General features: G+C 34.1%; 2 protein-coding genes across 3 annotated transcripts in view; both read left to right on the forward strand.

The window, feature by feature from the left end:
- Positions 1–240, forward strand: part of LOC109823111 (aspartic proteinase CDR1-like) — a gene marked incomplete at its 5' end in the record, with an annotated part of 1,147 nt that extends 907 nt beyond the window's left edge. Inside the window, one exon of the mRNA XM_020389397.1 lies at positions 1–240. This exon is cut by the window's left edge and continues 359 nt beyond it. Coding sequence (XP_020244986.1) covers positions 1–240 — 240 coding nt within the window.
- Positions 7,515–19,649, forward strand: LOC109823648 (survival of motor neuron-related-splicing factor 30-like). Of its 2 annotated transcripts, XM_020389959.1 has the most exons (9): positions 7,647–7,661; positions 11,692–11,760; positions 11,991–12,066; positions 12,359–12,487; positions 14,188–14,258; positions 14,357–14,432; positions 16,044–16,229; positions 18,134–18,262; positions 19,262–19,649. In XM_020389959.1, the coding sequence occupies exons 3-9, from the start codon at positions 12,052–12,054 to the stop codon at positions 19,424–19,426; spliced, it is 771 nt and encodes a 256-aa protein (XP_020245548.1). In that variant the 5' UTR covers positions 7,647–7,661; positions 11,692–11,760; positions 11,991–12,051; the 3' UTR covers positions 19,427–19,649. The 2 variants fall into 2 exon arrangements, with proteins under 2 accessions (XP_020245547.1, XP_020245548.1); XM_020389958.1 differs by lacking the exon at positions 11,991–12,066 and having other exon boundaries at positions 7,515–7,661.

A 20,027-nucleotide genomic window follows, 5' to 3' on the forward strand; every position in this document is an offset into this window, starting at 1 on the left:
TGCCTGGCGATTGTGTCGAATGGAGGTGCGGACGGGCTTCGGATATTTGGAAACATTGCGCAGCAGAATTGGCACATTGGGTACGATCTGGGAGCAAAGAAGCTGTCCTTTGCTCCTCAGAATTGCGCAACGCTTGCACTGAGTAAGTCCGGGGCGCATGGGGTCGGCAAGGTTTCTTGTTGGTGTGGGGTATGGGCTGTTGCTTTGTTCTATGTCTTCTATGTTGGATCTTTGTTTTAGCATGTTGATTGGAAGTGAAACTCAATCGTTGATTACTTAGTAGGCGGTTATAATACAATCTAAATCTAACACTCACCATAGCCCCGCGTATTACACTCATTCCTAATTTGCACTCAAAGAAAAATCATAACATCAACTAGATAATTAATGGTTGTGATTATGTAGTGGACCCTCCACTACTTTTTAGATAGTGGAGAGGATCCAAACCCGAATTCATGAATTTGGATCCTCTCCACTACAAAAAATAGTGGAGAGACCACTATTTTTAATCTCAATCATTGATTACTTAGTAGGCGGTTATTGTTATAGTAATTCGCCATCTAAAGATAAAATATCGAGAAATTGTCTTCATAGGCCCAAAAGAGCTATGGCCCAAGCCAGCTTAGAGGTCCAAAGCCCGGTCAAGAACAAATCTATCGACCCGCTAAGTGACGAGTCATCTTTACCGACGCGAAGTGCGGGATCAGTCGACCCCTCATAATCAAGACGACTCCTCAAGAGTCCGCTCATCTCATAATCGAGACGACTCCTCAAATATTCGGTTCGATCATCTACTCGGCTATCTCCTCGGCTAGAAGCTCACTCGACTATCTGGTCGATAAATCATAGGGACGACTCGAAAACCAACCCGTCTCTACTAAGGGGATAAGATCCAACTAATCTCCCTTCAGATATACATCAATCAACACTACAGTATTGATCGATCTCATCAAGATCTCAGCTCTGACAAATCTCAGACATAAATAGCTTACTCTGCTCACAAGTCATTTCCCAGATATCACTAAGATATCCTCTCCTATACTCGAATGACTTCCCTTCCAGTCGCCAGCCGACATTTGTAAATTGGAGGATGACTTAGCAACCTATCTACTCACCCCACCACCGCCCTCCTGTGCATAGTCAAAGCCAAGGGTTAGAATCTCAGGGCGAAGGACTATAAAAAAGAGGAAGGAGGGTAAGGTAAAGATGACTCTTTTTTTAATCTTGACTCTACTAAGAGACTGGACCTTCATTAAACTCTGGGGATGATTTCTCCCTCTTGATCTATTTCTTTTTACTAATAACTCTAAAAGAGTACCCCCTTACAAGGACCTCAATGGTCATGGGACTCTCCCTTAAACCTCACTCAAGCTCATCAGTTGACTTGACTGTCGGAGGTACCACGGGGGAAACAAGTCCCGCCCTCTTACGGGTTCGTTCCTCTTGTTTATGAAAAGAATAAGGAATTTCAGTCCAAGGATCGGGTATAAAGTCGGAGGAGGAGTCGGCCTCATCTCTCATCCTCTCACTCTTCATCATCAGCGGATATTTCTCATCGGCTGTGTGATCTTGGATATCAATAGTTTGGCACCCACTGTGGGGCTCACTTTCTTCTCTAAGAAGACATGCCCAATTCTGAGCAGAGGCTTGATCTTGTTCATCCTTAAAGAAGAACACTGGAATCTCACCATTCAAGCTAAACAAAGTCTGGAATCGCATCATTCAAGCTAAGGAAGATTAGCCTATGGCTATGAGGAGCCAACATAGACGCAGTCCTCGAGGGCTTCAACAGCTTTCTAGGGAGTATTTGCCAAGCAAGCCATCTACCAGAAGATGGACCCGCTACTAGAATCCCGAGAGCCCTCCTAAGAGAAGACACACCACTGTGATGCTTATTTGGCTTGAAAATGAAGCACATGCTTCTTATCACTGCCACAGATGAACTCCACCTCCTGGACAGCCAAGGTTACCATATTTCATGTTAAGGTCATTTTCTATTAAGGTTAGGTCATTTCTAGTTAAAGGTACATTCATATTAAATGCAATTCATTTTCTATAAAGTTTAAATCATTTCATATTAAGTCTAAGTCATTTTGTGTGAGTTTAAGTCATTTATTGTGAAGTTTAAGTTATTTCGTCTTAAATCTAAGTCATTTCTTGTTATGGATATGTCGTTGCATGTAGTTGCATGTTAAGTTATGTTGTATGTTATAAAGTAGTGATTTTTTAGGAATAAAATGGACAAAGAAACCCTAGGAAAAAGCGAAAAGCAAAATAAATGAAAGAGCATATAATATTGTTATCAACAACACTTCAAAGAACTGGGCAAATATATTCTTTCTTGAAATTAGGTAAAATATATGCTTTCATGATCTTCCTTTTAAGGTTACATTATTCTTTATTAAGGACAAGTCATTTCTCATTAGAGTACCATATTTTTAATTAAGGTTAAGTAATTTACTACTAAGATTAAATCATTTCATGGTAAGGGTACTATATTCTGTATTAAGTCTAAGTCATTTTCTGTAAAGTTTAAATCATTTCATGTGAAGTTTAAGTCATTTAGTTTTAAGTCTAAGTCATTGCCTATTTTGGATATGTCTTTGTCTATTATGTTGTATGCTATAAAGTTACAATTTTTAGGAAAGGAAGTGGACAAAGAAACCCTAGAAAAAAATAGCGAGGTCTCCGTAATGTTTTCTTTATCTTTTCTTTATACATGATCTATTACTATCACAGTCTAAGAAACAATGTCAATCTTTGGCATTTCATCAAACACTTTATAAGTAATCTCACTCATCCATTTCAATTAAGAATAAACTAGCAAGATCCAATCCACCACTGAGAAGTAAAAATATAAATAATCCAATAATGAGATTTGTTTAAGAGAAATAATGGAGGGGAGAGAATAAGAGGTCGTAGATGGCTTTAATAAGGTGATGGTCTCCATCATGCGGGAGAGTTTAGGGAAGGAGACGGAGTGATCCAAGGAGGAGAAGATGGCGACGAACTCGGAGGAGATCTTGTCGTCGTCATTAGGGTTGAACTAGTTGAATATGCGCTCGAAGTCAGTGGTGACGGAGGGGAAGGTGAGAGAGGGAGATGGCGGGGTCGAAGGGTGTGCTTGAGGTCAGTAATGGCGGAGGGTGAGGTGGGAGAGGGAGACAACGGGATTGGAGGAGGAGAGGGGGAAGAGGGAGAGAGGAGGAAAGTTAGGTTAGGTTAGGAGAGAGGAAGAATAGAGGAGGAGAGGAGGGAGGAACAATCGTGAAGGTTAGGGTTAAGAGAGAGGAGAGAGAAGGGAGCAGAGGAGGGAAGAGGAATAAAGTTATCCACGACATTGACAATGATGTAGGGGAGGAGGATTTTTACGAAGAGAGTTTAGTTGGGAGGAGGACGATAGAGGAAAAATCTCGGTTGATTCTGATATTCGTGAGAGAGAGAGAGAGAGAGAGAGAGAGAGAGAGAGAGAGAGAGAGAGAGAGAGATCTGTCAGATTTATGATAGGAGGGTTAATTAAGCAAGTTGGGAAAAAATACAGTATACACAATGTATATTGCTGAGTTGGAAGGGCTGTATCACACTTTTTCTTGGGCCTTTAGGGCTTTTACATAAGAGAGAAAGGTTGAAAGGGCTGCTCACATGGGCTTCTTCAATTCGGAGTCTGCTCACAATTTTCCCTAATGATAGTTTATCATACTCCCTTTAAAAGAACGAGTTCAGGAAAATCTTTCTATGGCCAATATTACCTTTCACTATTTTAAATATTTTATTTATATATTAATCTATCCTAATCATAATTATATCTTATCATAATCCTACGTGAACTATCTATACCTTAACAATTTAAAAGATTATGTTAATAAAATATGTAAAACATATTTTTATGGTATTATTTTGTAAAAATAAAGAAATTATACGTAATCATAATTATATTATATCTTAATCCTACGTGAACTATCTATAGCTTAACAGTTTCAAAAATTATATTAATAAAATATTTAAAATATTGTTTTATGGTATAAGTTTGTAAAGATAAAGAAACTATACGTAGCTAATGTACATACATAAAGTATAGCAAAAAAATCTATTTTTTTTAAAATTATACAAAATACCCTAAAAAGTTTACAATTATAAAAACTATACTGACGTCTAAAAAGTTAAAACAACAAACATAAAATCAAGAAATTAACAGCGAAGAATTTAAAATTTGCGAATAACATCTCATTATCTCAAAAATTATAGAAACACCATCAAAAGTACAAATTACAAACAAACACCTAAAATTCTAAAATTTCAAGACTTACAAACAACATAGATGAATTCAAGGGATTATCATAATGCACCTAAAATTTTTTGATATTTCAAAGCTTAAAATAATAAACATGAAATTAAAAAATTAACAGCAGTCTCCAAAGAATTTAAAATTTTTAATTAACACCCTCAATGTTCTAAAAATTATAGAAACTCCCTCAAAAGTTTAAATTATAAAAAATAATCCTAAAATTATAAATTTTTAAAATTTGCAAATAATAAAAAATGAATTCAAGAGATTGCCCTCATGCACCTAAAAATTTAAAATTTACCGAAATTAACCTCAAATTTACAAAAGTTGTAAAAAAATCTCTTTCAAAATTTAAAAATTATAAAAGAAACTCTAAAATTTTAAAATATATAACTAGTATACATCAAATCAGAAAACTATTGGTAGACTGCTAAAATTTGAACTTTTTAAAAATTAATCTATAGTTTTAGCAATTGCAAAAAACAGCCTCAAAATTTTAGAGTTGTAAGAAATATCATGACATTTAAAAATTACCATCGACACATGAAACATAGAAGTTATAACTACCAAAGTTAAAAGTATTTTTTTTAAAATACTCCCATAATTTTTAAAATTACAAATCACACTCTAAACGTTCCAAACCACAAAAAAAAGGCTAAAATTTTAAAACTTGGTAAAGAAAAGTGTAATTGTTAGATATTCTTTCATTAAGATATATATATATTTAATTTTCAATTTAGGGTTTACTATCCATTTTCAGCATCTAAAGACCGTCTAAGTTGATACTCGTAAACAAAAGCAATAAGAATTGATTTATATATATATATATATATATATATATATATATATATATATATATATATATAAAATTTTTAATTTGGAGTTTACTATCCATTTTCAGCATCTAAAGACAGTCTAAGTTGATACTCGTAAACAAAAGCAATAAGAATTGACTAAAAATATCCGGTTAAGAAATAAAAATTTAAAATATATTATAGCTTGAAAACTATCATCACCATATAAGTTAAAGCAACTGCATACATTTTTACTAATAAGTTGGAGCAACAAAACACATTAGTAATATTAATTGATAGATGTTTAAATCCATAAAAATGATAAAAGACTATAATATAATAGCTTAGCATTCAAAGAATACAATGAATTACGTATGGAGAAACTATCAGAATGTTCAAAGATATCATTCAAAAGAATCAAACTATTTCCATTGCAAATGGAAAAATGACGAAAATAAATCTAAAATTCAGAAAACGTCCATGAATCATTTGAATTGGCATTAACATAAGGCATGTCTATTAAAGAAGCACCAACCGAGTTACATTGAAGAGTAATTTAATAGCTTTATCCCAATCAAAGAAAAATTCTCTACGGAAGATGTAAGAAAAATTAGTAAGAATTCATAAATTTCATACTTTGTTCTTAAAATACTAAAGAAATTAAATATTAATATTATAATCTAAGGTAAATTAGCAATAAAAAATGTAGGTATTTAGTTTAGATCTTTGTGAAAAATAACATGGATAGAGCAAATATAATATTATTGACGTAACCGAAACTCTTGTTGGATGCACATCAATAGAATTTATTGTAGAAAAAAAGGTAGCTCTTAATCTTATTTAAGTAATTAATTAGGAACACAAAGAATTTCATATATATGAAATTAATATTTATTCTCATTGAAAAAAAAAAATCAAAGTCTGTATTTCAAGAAGTTTGTGTTGAATATCGAAAATATATTTAACTTCTTTGTGAAGTTAAACAACAATATAAAAGATTAACGAGCCAGGAACGATAACAACAAAAAAGTACAACTCTAGCCCGATGTTACAATCGAGTAGATGATGAAGATACTACTATAGAATTGCCCAGGAAAAAGATAAAGGTGAGGAAGAATTGATATTAGTTCAGTAAAAAATAGAAGGAGTAAAAGATAATATTTTGTGAATATTTTATAGAATAGTTTAATTATTTTGTGTGAATTTAGAAATCTTTAGAATGGAGCTTTTTTCAATACTTTTTTATGTTTGTGCAGATACTTTTACCATATGAAAGTATACTAGAGTTAGCATTAATCTTTAATTTATAATTTTTTATGGAGGCTATCAATGATTAGAAATAAAATTTATATTCTCTTTTGTATATTTTAGCATACTTTTAAGCAATTATTTTGCCTTATTGGTTTTAAATATTCACCTTCTTTGTATAAAACTGTTTTAATATTTTTTACTTTTGCAACATTGTACTTTCTCAAGTAAAGATTGGTTTCATGTCAGTCAAAATAATATAAAAAATTAAATTAGCTTCAAATTATATTTATTTTCGATCAATTTTAATATTAACATGAAAATTTAAATTGGGTGTAGCCCATTTAAACAAACATTAAAAAAATAACTAATCGCAATATTAAAGTTTAGAGATTTAAATTGGGTGTAGCCCATTTAAACAAACATTAAAAAAATAACTAATCGCAATATTAAAGTTTAGAGACAAAAGTGAGCATAAACTATTAAAGTGAAACATTAAAAAAATAACTAATCGCAATATTAAAGTTTAGAGACAAAAGTGAGCATAAACTATTAAAGTGAAACTGATGAAGAAATTTTAGTTATAAAATAAGCTAAAAATACATAATCATGATATTTATCCATGTGCATTGCATGTGTATAAAACCTAGTAGATATATAAAAAAAAGTTTGACATTTTTATTTAGGTATATCTACCTTTACAAAAAATGATCACTTTTTCTTTGTATTATTTTTAAACTAAAGTATAATGGATAAGTAGACTCTAATGTTGTTTTTAAATCACTGAAAAATCTAGAATCTTCTTAAAGAGAGAAAAGTAAGAGAAGGAAAAAGAAAGAGAAAAATCTTTTTTATAAAATTATATTTTTACCTTTTGAATTACAATGCAAATGAGAACATATCCACCACTCATCTAAATTTTAGACTATAGCTACTTGGTTTTTTATATAATAGTATAGTATAGATAGTATGAATAGTATAAAAATCGATAATTGAGGGATGTTAAGTTCTACTAAAATGATTAAAGGGTTATAAATGCCAGTGAAAGAAAAAAAGAGTGTGCAAGTTGAGTTGGGCCTGTATTATTGGGCCCTAGCCTATGTGATATCTCAGGCACGGCAACTGAAATCACAGCCGTCCATTTTTTATATCAGCGTTCATTTTCCTTCTTCAGTCCCAGTTCAAAAACCCTGACCACAAAGAGGGGAGAGAGATAAATAAAAAAGAAATAAAAGGAAAAAAGGGGAAAAAGCAGAAAAATGGAGGGAGGCGAAGATGTTAGCATGGAGGAGCTCGCCTCGAATCTCTCAACCTACAAAGATCAGCTTCATCAGGTCCTTTCTTTCTCTTATAAAGATGGTATTTTTAGGGTTTCCTTGCGTTCTAAATCTCTGTCGGTGTCAAAAATTAGTCAGAATTCTGTATGAAAATGTGGGAAAGCGATTTATAGAATTCAGAAGCTTAAAATTGGCTAAAGAACTGTCATTTGATCTTATTAGTTAGTTTTCTTTTAAAAAAGAAACACTTTATTTGAAAAAGAACGTTAATTTTGTAACATCTGGGTCCATGAGATTCATGTGAGAAGGGGGAAAAAAGAAAAAAAAAAAGAAATCGTTGTTTGATTGTGCTAATAGTTTCTCATTTCCATGATTAAAATTTGGACAAATTTTCAAATTCAACCCATTTAGAAACTTAATTGCTAAAAACGGCACATTTTCAATTTAATTGCCAAATTTGACCCAGTTAGTTGGTTGAAACTGGGTCTATTTTGGCAAAAAATTTTACGGGACTTCTAGTCCCGTGAAGTTTAAGCCCTCGATAATCAAATTGATTAGGGTGTATATAAGTTCACGGGATTTAAAATCCTGTGAACAATTTTTTACTTGGCCAAACTTCACGGGACTTCAAGTCCCGTGAAGTTTCAGCCTGGGATTTGAAAATTTGTCCCCATTATTAAATTCATGATTAAAAACAAGGCAACCTCAATCCCACAAAGTTCTCATCTTTTTCCTCACTCCGTTGAATAAAACAACACCAACCAAAGATAAGAGAGATTCATTGAGGATCTAGTGCATGGCTTGATCAATGTAGCTTTAGGCAGAGATGGAGATTGCCGTGATGGTGACAGAGCTCAGGATTCCCCTGTGATTGACCAGGCCTCTAGATCCACTTGGGCTGAGGTCTCTCTTCATCCACTTTGGCTGAGGCCTTTAGATCCACTTGGATGGGTTTTCATTTAGGTTGGTGGAGGTTGGCAAACTGCTGGGCGCAAAAAACATCATCAGAAATTCCAACTGAAACTTCACATGACTTGAAGTCCCGTGATGTTTTTGTCCTCTTAATTACCCTAGTTACAACGCACCTAAACTTCACGGGACTGAAGTCCCGTGAAGTTTCGTAATTTTTTTCGCCAAATTCGACCCAGTTTCAGCCAGTTGGCTGAAACTGGCTGAAACTGGGTCGAATTTGGCAATTATATTAGAAATGGGCCGTTTTTGACAATTAAGTTTCTAAATGGGTCGAATTTGAAAATTTGTCCTTAAATTTTTTATAGCTTGCAGAGACATACTTTTAACTTTCTTTGGCCCTTGGCTTACCGGAAAAAAAACCCAAGCCTCCATCCTAGTTTTTAGGGCCGGGATACATGAATTCTATTCTTCCATTTAGGGGGTGTTTGTTTGCATGCAAGTGAAAGATGAAAGTGAGGAAGTTACTTTCATTTAACAATTAAGGTATTTGTTTTCATGTAAGCGGTTATGAAAGTGAGATGTAAGAAAGTTGTCACATAAGATTTAATGTAATTTTGACTTCCCCTAAAAAAATGGTGAAGTCACATGAAAGTGACAAAAATGTAACTAATTTAATTAAATAATTTTAATTATATTTTCTAATTAATCTTATTTCGCCACATCATCTTCACATTGCACTTTCGATAATAATTTAATTTTTCAAACAAACACTGCATTTCACTTGCGTGCTGACATGGATGTAAAAGTCATTTGCAAAAAAAAGTAACTTACATATTTTAAATTCACTTTCAGATTGCCAAACACCCCCTTAGTTCTATTATGGATCATCACCTCCATAAGTTAATTACTGTACCATTGGCCTGTCATTATCAACTATAATCTTATCACTTATTTTAAGTTCTAGTGGTGCATTTAATGGCCTCTGTTGTACTTGTACATGACCAAACCATATCAGTTAATTCTTTCTCGTTTTATCATCAGTAGGAGCAACCTCTAATCTCCTACAATGCTTAACATATCTTTTAAGTCTATATCCACAAGACCATTATGACATTCTTATCTCTACTACGCTCTTTTTCTGCACGTACTGTTTTTAATTGTCTGACAGTCATATCAATAAAGCATCGTTAGTCTTTTAGTTGCCCTATGGGTACTCTACGGTCACATTGGAATCACCTCCTCTGATATTAACCATCCTGATTTGATTCGTTGAACTGCGTCCTCCTCAATCTCACCATCATGTAGAGTACTCGATCCTGAATAACGGAAGTCATTACCCATAGGGCCATAGGCATTTCTTGACCATCTATATGTACTATACACACATTTCTTTTCACAATTTACTAAAACTATAGACACTTGGCAAGTTATTTACCTTTTTGAGATGATGGCAATTTGTGAGAAAATGTTTTTTCCTATGTTACATTGATTTCCAAAAAGCGAAATGATGAATGTTGTCAGTAAACTGGACTTTGGCGAAGGTTATGGTCTAAAATTTGATATGATTATCATTTAGTAAATTGTGGCTTTTCTAAAAGCTTAACGCGTTCTCATGCTTTTCATTTAATTGCAATATTTTTGGAGCTATAATGTAAAGTTCTTTTGCATTTTTTAAGGGAGTAGAAGGAGAATACAAGGAAATCTAAGTTAGTAGGATAATGTGTTACACCTAAACCCAAAGCTAAGCTTGTAGGATTACATATTTATAGCTGGAAAATAAAGATGTGCCTCTCTTTACTATGCAATCAGTGGCAGAAGAACTCTTTCTGTTGTTGGAGGCAAGTATAAAATTTTGCTAATGTTAACTGCATGGATATCTGTGAGATTAGTGGTTGTTGAAAATGTCTTTAATTCAACATTATTTTGTAGATATTAGTACAAGTTGTCTGATGTATGGGTTACCCATGCATCCCCTTATTGTTTGCTTTCTTGTTTATTTGATCATCAATACCGATCTAATCTGAGAGTCTCAAAATGGAGAATGTGTTTCCATGGTTACTTCTAATAAGCTTTGTTTTATACGAGTTGAGAAGGATATGTGATTATTTACATGTGCGAATGTGATAATATGACTTAATAGGATATGCTTTATTTAAGTATCTGTATGAAGGATCACGACTACATATTATTTGTTGAATAGGCTTAAGTTGAATAGAGTATAGTCACCAGGTCATAAGATATATTCATCACTTGCCCCACCTATGTTTAGTAGTTTTAAAAGGTAGTCTCCGGACTGAATTCATATTGCATAATAAAATAAGCGCATTCCATGTTAGAGTGGGCTTATGTTACTCATAATGTAGTATGTTGAATTTTACATGATTTTATATCTTAAGTTATGTGCTCCGGTTGGTTGCTTGTGAACAAATATTTGTGCTCACGCCATACTTTTCTCACCTCCGTTTGTTTCTGGTAATACTTTATGGACTTTACTTTTTACGAAGACAATCTCATATATTGTTGTTCCCCACTGTTGTAAATAGCGGCCAATAACGGCGCTATTGTGGCGCAAATAGTGGTAACGGAGCCTAGCACTACTATTTCATTGATTGTGGTGAAGAATAGTGTTCATGAGCGCTTTTCAATAGCCAAAGCGCTCGAAAGCGCGAAATAGTGGTCAATAGTGCTTATTTATCTATGCTTGAAGACTTCATTTTTATGTCAAGTTTCAAATAGTTAATACAATTATGTTGCTATTGATCATGTTTTTCTATGGTTTAGAATTTTTCTATTAGAGAATTGAAAGTTGAAAGGATGAGACAAATAATGGTCTTTTTGATAAACATATATGCTCTATCATTCTGTATAGTAATCTTTTTTAATATTATGTGATTGTTAAACCTCTATTTCATGCTTAGGATCTCTATAAATTATCAAATATGTATTTGTAGAATTTTAGATTTCTTTTTTTTTTGAATATTTATACATATTTAAATGGATTGCTCTTTAACTTTGTGTTTTTTGCGGTTGTTTTGTGGCTATAGCTCCAAATAGCATTAGCGGTGCCTCACCGCTAGGCGACACTATTTGCTACCAGTAACCTTGTTGTTCCCTTAAAAAATATATAGGAATGTTTACACTTATGGTTGCTTCTTCTTCTTTGTTTGGTATATAGGTTAGAAAACTTTTGGTTGATGAGCCGGGAAACTCAGAGTATGCAGACATGGAAAAGGAGCTTGAAGAGGTGAGGTTTTCCTTGAAGTTCCTTTTGTCTCATGTCTCATGTCTATCGTGTATCAAATATATTTTATATTCTGTATAAAAATTTTCAAACTGTTGAAAATTATTCTAACCTCTATCGGTTAGATAAAGATAAGATTAAAGATTGTGATAATTATTTTCTTTGCCATATTTCCATGTAAATCTCAGAAAGATGGTAGTGCCTTTCTCCTTTGTCCTTGTTTTGTTTCTTAGGAGGTACCAGATATGCATGGGACAATATATGATTTGGTGACCTGATGGAAGTCACTATTTGATGGAGATTTCGAAGGTGATTGGGAGTAAAGGAAAACAGAAGTCTTATTTGCAGCTATTGGAGCTTTATGAGGAATTATGACTGAACAAGAGAGCAGTAGGTGATAAATCCTGGCTTTAGAAAGATGCCCATCATCCTTTATTCTTGGTTCCTTTGTAGGCTTGTGGATCATGATAGACTGTCTGCTTGGAAACAGATGTTCATGCTGACATTCGAAGTTCAAAAGTCGAAATTTAAATCTATATCCTAATTATTGGATTGTCTTGTACCTTTGAAGCTGATATTCATGCATTGTTTGATGTTGTAGGTAATTGGTCTTACGGAGGAACTCTTAACCACTGCAAAGCAAAATGAACAATCTGGGCTGATATCTCATCAAGATGCCAATATATCTCCAGGACAGGAGCCGTTAACTGGAACTTCACAGTTTAATACAGTAAGCTTTTCTATATTTTAAATGCTTTATCTAATTAGCACACCTTTTTTTTTGATTTTCTGTTAAGTACATGTCTACTTGAGCCTGAAAAATTAATTGAGGCGCAATACAAAGGTATATCTTGCCGACAGAAGATTGTCCGCAAAGTTTCTTTTGAAAAAAGAAAGGATTTCCTATCCTGAACGCTGAGTTTTTCATTTTTCATTTTCTTCTTCTTGTATTAGCTTGTTTATCTCGATGCTTGCAGGTATGCTATTTTGAAATAGTTATTTTACAATACCAAAAGCAACATTAGCATCAGGTGGAAGCTCTTTAACTGTGTAATGATCTTATAAGAAGGAATAGCTGGATTTTATTTTGGAAGAAGCATAAGACAAGTTGACTCCTGTCTTTGCATACAAAGTTGACCCTCTAACTCACAATTTAGTAAAGAGTCTACAGCAGCGGATGCCAATAAATTGCCGTCTACTTTACGTTATGTTTTATGGGCTTATGAAACAACATTGTTTTCTTTCTCTAACCGCCTTTTCTTTTACTAGTATTAAACCCGTGCGTTGCTGCGGGTATTATTAACCAAGGTACATCTTTCACCATATTGATAATATGATTTTTAATATAACTGTTCCTAAAAACTTCAGCGACATTTTTTTACTACTATTTACAGAGTAAATCTCCAAACCAGTTACCAAAATAATATACCAATTAGTAAGTTTCATCAATTTTCTTTAATATAACTGGAAAGGTTTATATTTATGAAGTGTCTGATACATGTTAAAATCATCATCTGCAAGAGCCCCCAAAAAAAGTAGATGTGAACAAATTTTTTTTTAAAAAAAGCCGAACAAAAAATTTTACTTCAGCTTGAACAATGGATAAATGGCCAAAAATGTTACTGTAGCACAAAGAATTTGTTCAAAAGGCAAACATTTACCGTAGTATGAATAGTGTTTAAGTTAAAATTTTCAAAGCAGCGTGAATAGTGGAGTAAGTCTGAAAAATTACTGCAGCATGCACTGTACATTTAATGTTCTGAACCATACTGTAGCATGAATACCATTTACTGTATCATGAACAGTGTTACAAGGTTTTGCTTTTAAGTTAGAAGTAGTAGATGAGTAAAAAAGTGAGCTTACTATAAAATCTGTGTATAGTTTCAAGAACTGTTCTTGCATGTGTAACTATTGTTCGTGAGTTGTAAGAGTATAGTTGTTTAACACTTACGATATGGGTGATGAACCAAATTACGACATACCTCCTCCTTTGAATATACCCATAAATGAATAAATCATTTAACATCATTTTGTTTGGTTTTGTGTTCCTTTGTTTTCGTGTTGCCCTTGTGAATGCCTGAAAAATTCATATCCTAATATTGAATGTAGCTATCGGATCTGGAGCTACATCACCTTAGTATTCAGTAGATCATGTATCTATAGATATTTCAGGTATCAAAAGATAATTCTAATAGCCAAATATTTTCAAGCTTAATAAAGTCATTTTGACTTGTGCATGAACGAGTTGAAGTACTTTGATGTTCGAACGGGTTGACTTTTTTATAATTGGGAGAAACTTGATTTTGGCTCTCCCTCGTTGTATCTACTGATTAAAATTAGCGTTTTTACGAAGTAATCTGCTTGTTTTTATCCTTTTTGTTTGCATTGTTGCCCATTTTCGTTCTTATTATATGATGTCTTTTGCTTTAGGGATCAAGTAATCATGAAGGGTTTCCTGTTGGCACAAAAGTTCAAGCTGTTTGGAGCGAAGATGGGGAGTGGTAAGTAAGAGCATTTTATTTAATTAAGTTGTTTGCATCCAAATTTCAGTTATTTTATGCTTTTGTCTTTTTCTGTGTTTGATTAGTTGAGTACTTAGGTATGATGCGACCATTGAGGCTATTACTCCTAATGGATACTATGTCCGCTACAACGAATGGGGAAACAAAGAGGAGGTAATCTTTTTCATTTTAAGCCATCTTTTGCATTTTGACCATCATATATCATAATCATATATCATATTTGGTTAAGTTGTTTGTCTGAAAAGGGTATGTGAATACCATGTATACCTTGGAAGTTTTGCATTTGATGTTTTTATATTTCATATTTGAGTCTGCTGTTCTTACGTGGGGTTGTCAAAATTGACATGATAAGCCAACCTGTCACATTTAAATGAAAGGTTTATGTATGCCCGGCACGCTTAAATAGCGCTTACGAGCTTCGTTCAGGCACTATTGTCATCATGTTGTTACAAAAGCATTTATAGGGAAGTGATGGTAGCTGGAATGTAAAGTTGTGGAAACTAGCACACATGATTCTGAAGGCTGTAGTATTGGTTAAATATCCTGGTTATAGGAATTGGGCATCTAAAGGTATTGGTTAAATATCCTGGTTATAGGAATTGGGCAACTATGCGTTGTGTTTGTTGTCCATTGATAGGGCACAAACTCAGCTCATCTTCACACCCAGGTTTGAGAACCATGCAGTTGTTAACTTGAATAATTTTCCATTACTGAAACATATAGATGAATGACTAGAAGAAGAAAATTGAGCTAAGGACAAGGGTAAACCTTATAATATGATTGTTTTGACATAAATGACCATTTCTTGTAAATTTTTATATTTAATAAACTAAATGAAGAATGTGAAGCTTCCATTTTTGTTGCATATAACAAGCACTTTGGAGTTTGCAAATCAAAGAGTAAAAGATGCTGTCATATCTGGTGTTTCACCTCAATTTAAAATGCACTACATTTTATCAATATACTTTGAGACTTTTTTTTAACAAGACCTTTCAAAACACTATCCAGTGTTTTCTGTCCTTTAGATAGGTGGTAAACCAAGGGTAGCCCACCTTCAAATCAATACAAAATAGTGGCCTTTAGATTGGTGTCAATCAAGGGCTCTTGTCCCTTTGGTGGACCAGCTACCTAGTGGACATACCTTGGAGCTATTCCTCTATCCATTTAATATGATCGTTTAAGCCCTTTTTCTTCTGCTAATATCTTGAGTGGATGAAGAGGCTGAAACATCAGTTAGTCAAGACTTGTTGATTACATTAGCAAAACAATAGGGTTTAAAATGATAACGGGAATGAGCTAATCTACAAGCATTACCTATCGACATGTCTTTCTCAGCTATGTTGCAAGTAGCACATGCAAACTCGTTCTTTACCAATACTCATGGTCTTCTTTTGTTAATCATGATCCTTTTATTTACTACTGCCCCTGCAGTTATTTAGACAGACACTTTTCCCTGCTTGGACAAAGAGTTTGGAGGATGGTTATTAGTACAGTTCCCTCTTGACACGGATATATCGTTCGAGAAAATTTGTCAGTTTATCTTTATTGATTATCAAAATGTGGATTCTGGGATTTCAGTTATATATTGCATTGTAAACTTTTCCATTTATATTCCTTCTGCATTGATGTGATCTCTAACATCCAATGTGTAAATTTATGTTTGTTTAGCTTCTTTCTTTCCTGTTCTTTTCCATTAAGTAACATCATCTCCCCAACTATTTATTTGAATGAGAAAAATTAAGGTCCAGTGTTGACTCATATCAGGTGGATCCTGGAAATGTGAGGCAAATTCAAGATGGCACAATTAATCCCTTGCTAGAAGCTGAAAAGGAAGCTGAAGCTACCAGGCAAGCCATTAAACGAAAGATTGCACAAGCAGCAGTTTCTGACTTCCAGTCACGAAGCTTGCCTGCAAAACTTCGCATAGATCCTAATGATCCTGAAGATGTGGTGAGTTTTCTTTTTGTAAATCAATTACTGCATCTCTGACCTTGAGTAAATTGAGGCTATCGCCCTTCTTCTGAAGATGCTTATTGTTATGTGTTGCTTCATCAAACCATATTTGTGATGGAAAAACCATCTGAACAGGATTCACCCCATAAGATGATAATATGCATCTACTTATGTTTTCTAAGTTTTTACTTAATTGCCAATCCTTGAGGTTCTGAGCTGATTGAGCATGCCATAGTCGTTGGCCAATCACTCCTAGAAAATGCCTACTATGGGGTCAATGGAAAGTAAAGTTTCCTTATGCCGTCAACTCCTAAACACCAAAAAAAAAAAAAACAAAAACAAAAACAAAAACAAAAAAAACAAAAAACAAAAAACCAAAAAAAAAAAAAGAAAGGAAAAAACCTTGTTTTGCTGTTTTTTCTCGAGGGGTTGCTAAATGGTTTACTTTTGCTGGGATGTTTCTTTTGGGATTGGGGAGGGAAGTAAGTTGACTGAAATCAGGGGTAATCATGGGTTATAGTAACTTCTACAACTTTCAACATTATCGTAGGAAAGTTAGTACCTTTTCAAACATGCACAACATGCTATACATGTTGCAGTACAGTAGTTTACTTTTGGTTTTGTTTAAAATAAAATACTCTTTCCAAACATGCTCTCGTCTGTTTGAGAAGGAATGGTGGTCTCAATATGTCAACAAAATGCACATGCAAATTTGTCACTTTTCTGATCTTCTAATGTGCCCGAGAGACCTTGCTTAGATAGTTAGATGGTAAAATGTTGGGGTTAGGTTTTGGGAAGTTCAAGGTTCAAGTAGCTTTCGTTTACAAAAATAGAAAAATTTGTTAAGTATATTGTGAATTTGCAATAAACGTAATGATCTCTGAATAAATGTTGTCATAAAATTATATAAAGGGCAAAGAAATGATAAAGAGTTAAGTATCTATTCACACTTATTATCTTAGTTTATTAATATATAACTTAGTTATACATTGATTGTGTTGTACATTGATTGGCTATCTCATAATCAAACGTACTTGTATTATGATGATTGATGAATGCTGATCCCAACTGCAAGCCCCTTTTGACACCACTACAAACATGCAGCAGCAACCCATCCAATCCCATTAGGAACAATCTATTCTCTTCTAAAGACATGACTTCTCCAGTTACAACCATGGGCATAAAGGCAGCCATCTTCTGATAAAATCATTAGTATTAATTTTTTTAAAACTGTGCGATTAGGTTGGTCAAATGAAATAGGATGTTAGTCATCAACCCCTCTCATCCACTTTTGTTAAATGAATTTACAAATTTTAATAAGAATTTTATAAATGACTTGGATAAATCAAGTACCATGAGTTATCTTTGGGTGCTATGGAAACTTGGTGCGTTAAGGTGCGTTATATGGTGATAGGAGAGTCTAGTTATAGATCCACAGTATTGATTATCAACGCATCCTCAATGACTTCAAACATACATGAAGATATCTCGCTGTTTTGGCTTTGAAGCCACTAGTCTCATTATAACATGTACTACACCAGTTACAATCATTCAGTCTCAAAGTAAGAATTTTGCGATCATTTTATTTTTACTGCTTAAGCCTTCTATATATAGGTATGGAGATATTGTCTAAATTCTCCTTGAAGCACCCAAGTCTAACTCATCTGCCATAACAATACCATGACAAACCTGTTCTGAAACGACAACTGAGGTCATCAAGAATTCAATACACCTCATAATTTGATTCCCTCTTTTCCTTATTATTTTTAGAAGAACATACTTAAGAGTAACCATGTGCTCTTTTGGCTCTATGAAGACGTCTACGTCTTGAGATAAGCTGATTTATGTTATTTTGATCCAAAGGTTTGCTCTGATTTGATGCCTTTTACTAACCATTGCAGAAAGCTGCTAAACGTAAGAAGATACATGCATTTAAGTCAAAAGCTCGTTTTGAGCAACTTGAAGTTGTGCAAAACAAACGGCAAAACGCTTGGCAACAGTTTCAGACGACAAAGGGAAAAACAAAGAAGGTAATTTTCAACATATCTTACTTTACTTGTTTGCTCATGTGGATGTTCCGTCTTGGCAAGCAGTTGGTTGCTTTTCCTATAATGATAATGTATCACGATAGGAAGACAGTGGTCTGAGTACAGCCAAAAGTTTGACATTTGGTCCTAAGTCAGGCGATGGCTTATTTGGTTGGTCTGTATTCCCTTCCTCATAGGGGATCTATTTTAATATAGTATCCATATTGGTCTCGGGAGATGCTACTGATTAGTTAAATAATCAAATATAGTATACAAATCACATGTAGTCCATATGCCTATATTATAGTATAGAATTCCTGGACGTACAACATGTAAGTTTATATTTTCATCAAGAGGAGTCTACTTTGGCCATTGAACAAAATTTTAACTTGATGTATGATCACTTTTTAAAATGCTAGCTTAGATTGGTTGTGCACAAGGAACTATATTTCTTGCTTGTGTACTTAATAACAAAGGGTGTCTGAGTTTACAAATGAGGTTTACATGGTTATTGGTATGGAATTATTTTTTCCCTACTGACTTTTTAGCGAAGAGCTGTGTAGGGGATGTGCACCAAAGTGTACCTTTCCAAAGGTACTATATTTCTAGCTTGTATAGTAACAGCAAAGAGTTTCAACTTTGCAAATGTGGTTTACATCATATAATTGAACGGCATGCATGGAAAAAATCCCCCCCATTGACTTTGTTATGTACTAGGAGGGGTAAACAAACCTGAAGCTTTTTGTGTATAAGATTAAATGATCTTTTCTAGGCGATTCGCATGTAAGCGCTAATTTCTTAATAATGATGGGATCCTTTTAAGGGGCTTGCAACATAACAAGAATGATGATCAATATTAGGGTTTTAATATGAGGAATCTATTCATCTCTGAGATTGACATCGGTTGTAATTCAAAGTTATTTATTTATTTATTTACCTTGTTTTTTACATGGGATCTAAGAAAGATGATAAGCTTTCTCCCTTTCTCGGTGGATTATGCAGATTGGTTTCTTCTCAGGGCGCAAACGAGACAGCATCTTCAAGTCTCCAGACGATCCAAAGGGTAAAGTTGGAGTAACCAACAGCGGGAAAGGACTGACCGACTTCCAAAGGAGGGAGAAATACTTGCAACTCAAGGGCGCAAATATCGATAACGAGGACGACTAGATTGCTCGCAGTAATCCATCTGTCATATAGAGCATTTAATCGAGATGTAGTTTGATCTTAAATGTACTTTTACTCGTCATCGTGCTTTCCTTCCTCTCTAGAGTCCAAAGCTTAAGAAGTTGTGGATGATTTTTGACGATGTGATCTTAGTGTACTAAGACCACTACTGATTACTGCAAAACGATAACCGAAATGCTTTAGATCTAACTCTTTTACTTGTCAATCTGGTGCTTTGATGTGTGTGTGCGCACAGAATGTGCGTGCATTTTCCCCAGTGGTTAGTTGCTGTATTCTTGGAGATGTATTGCGCGGGAAGATCAGGCATTTACTCAACCTATTTTTTTTAATATTTAAAACAACAGAGTCCGCATTTTCTTTTGAAAATTAATAATACTCTTCTGTAAATTTTTCTCGTAGTACCAACCACGACTGGGACTCAGTGGAGGAGATCTCCATAGGACTTCGTGTCCTGCTGGTCCTGAGTTTAAAACCCCGTGCACGCATTCGCATGATTGGAGGTTTTCGGGGTTTTGCCTGGTCAGTTAACTCGAGTCGTTGTATATTCCTAGACTCGAGATCCGCACTGTGCCCGGTCACTCGG

The sequence above is a fragment of the Asparagus officinalis genome, chromosome 9 (genome assembly GCF_001876935.1).
Source record: "Asparagus officinalis chromosome 9, Aspof.V1, whole genome shotgun sequence".
Taxonomy (NCBI): domain Eukaryota; kingdom Viridiplantae; phylum Streptophyta; class Magnoliopsida; order Asparagales; family Asparagaceae; genus Asparagus; species Asparagus officinalis.

What these genes read in the sequence shown, in the direction of transcription:
- LOC109823648 (XM_020389958.1), top strand. Translation starts at nt 7,587, where the DNA reads ATGGAGGGAGGCGAAGATGTTAGCATGGAGGAGCTCGCCTCGAATCTC. An exon ending in TGGAGCGAAGATGGGGAGTG is followed by an intron (nt 14,259 to 14,356) that starts GTAAGTAAGAGC and finishes TTGAGTACTTAG; the next exon opens with GTATGATGCGACCATTGAGG. An exon ending in CTAATGATCCTGAAGATGTG is followed by an intron (nt 16,230 to 18,133) that starts GTGAGTTTTCTT and finishes TAACCATTGCAG; the next exon opens with AAAGCTGCTAAACGTAAGAA.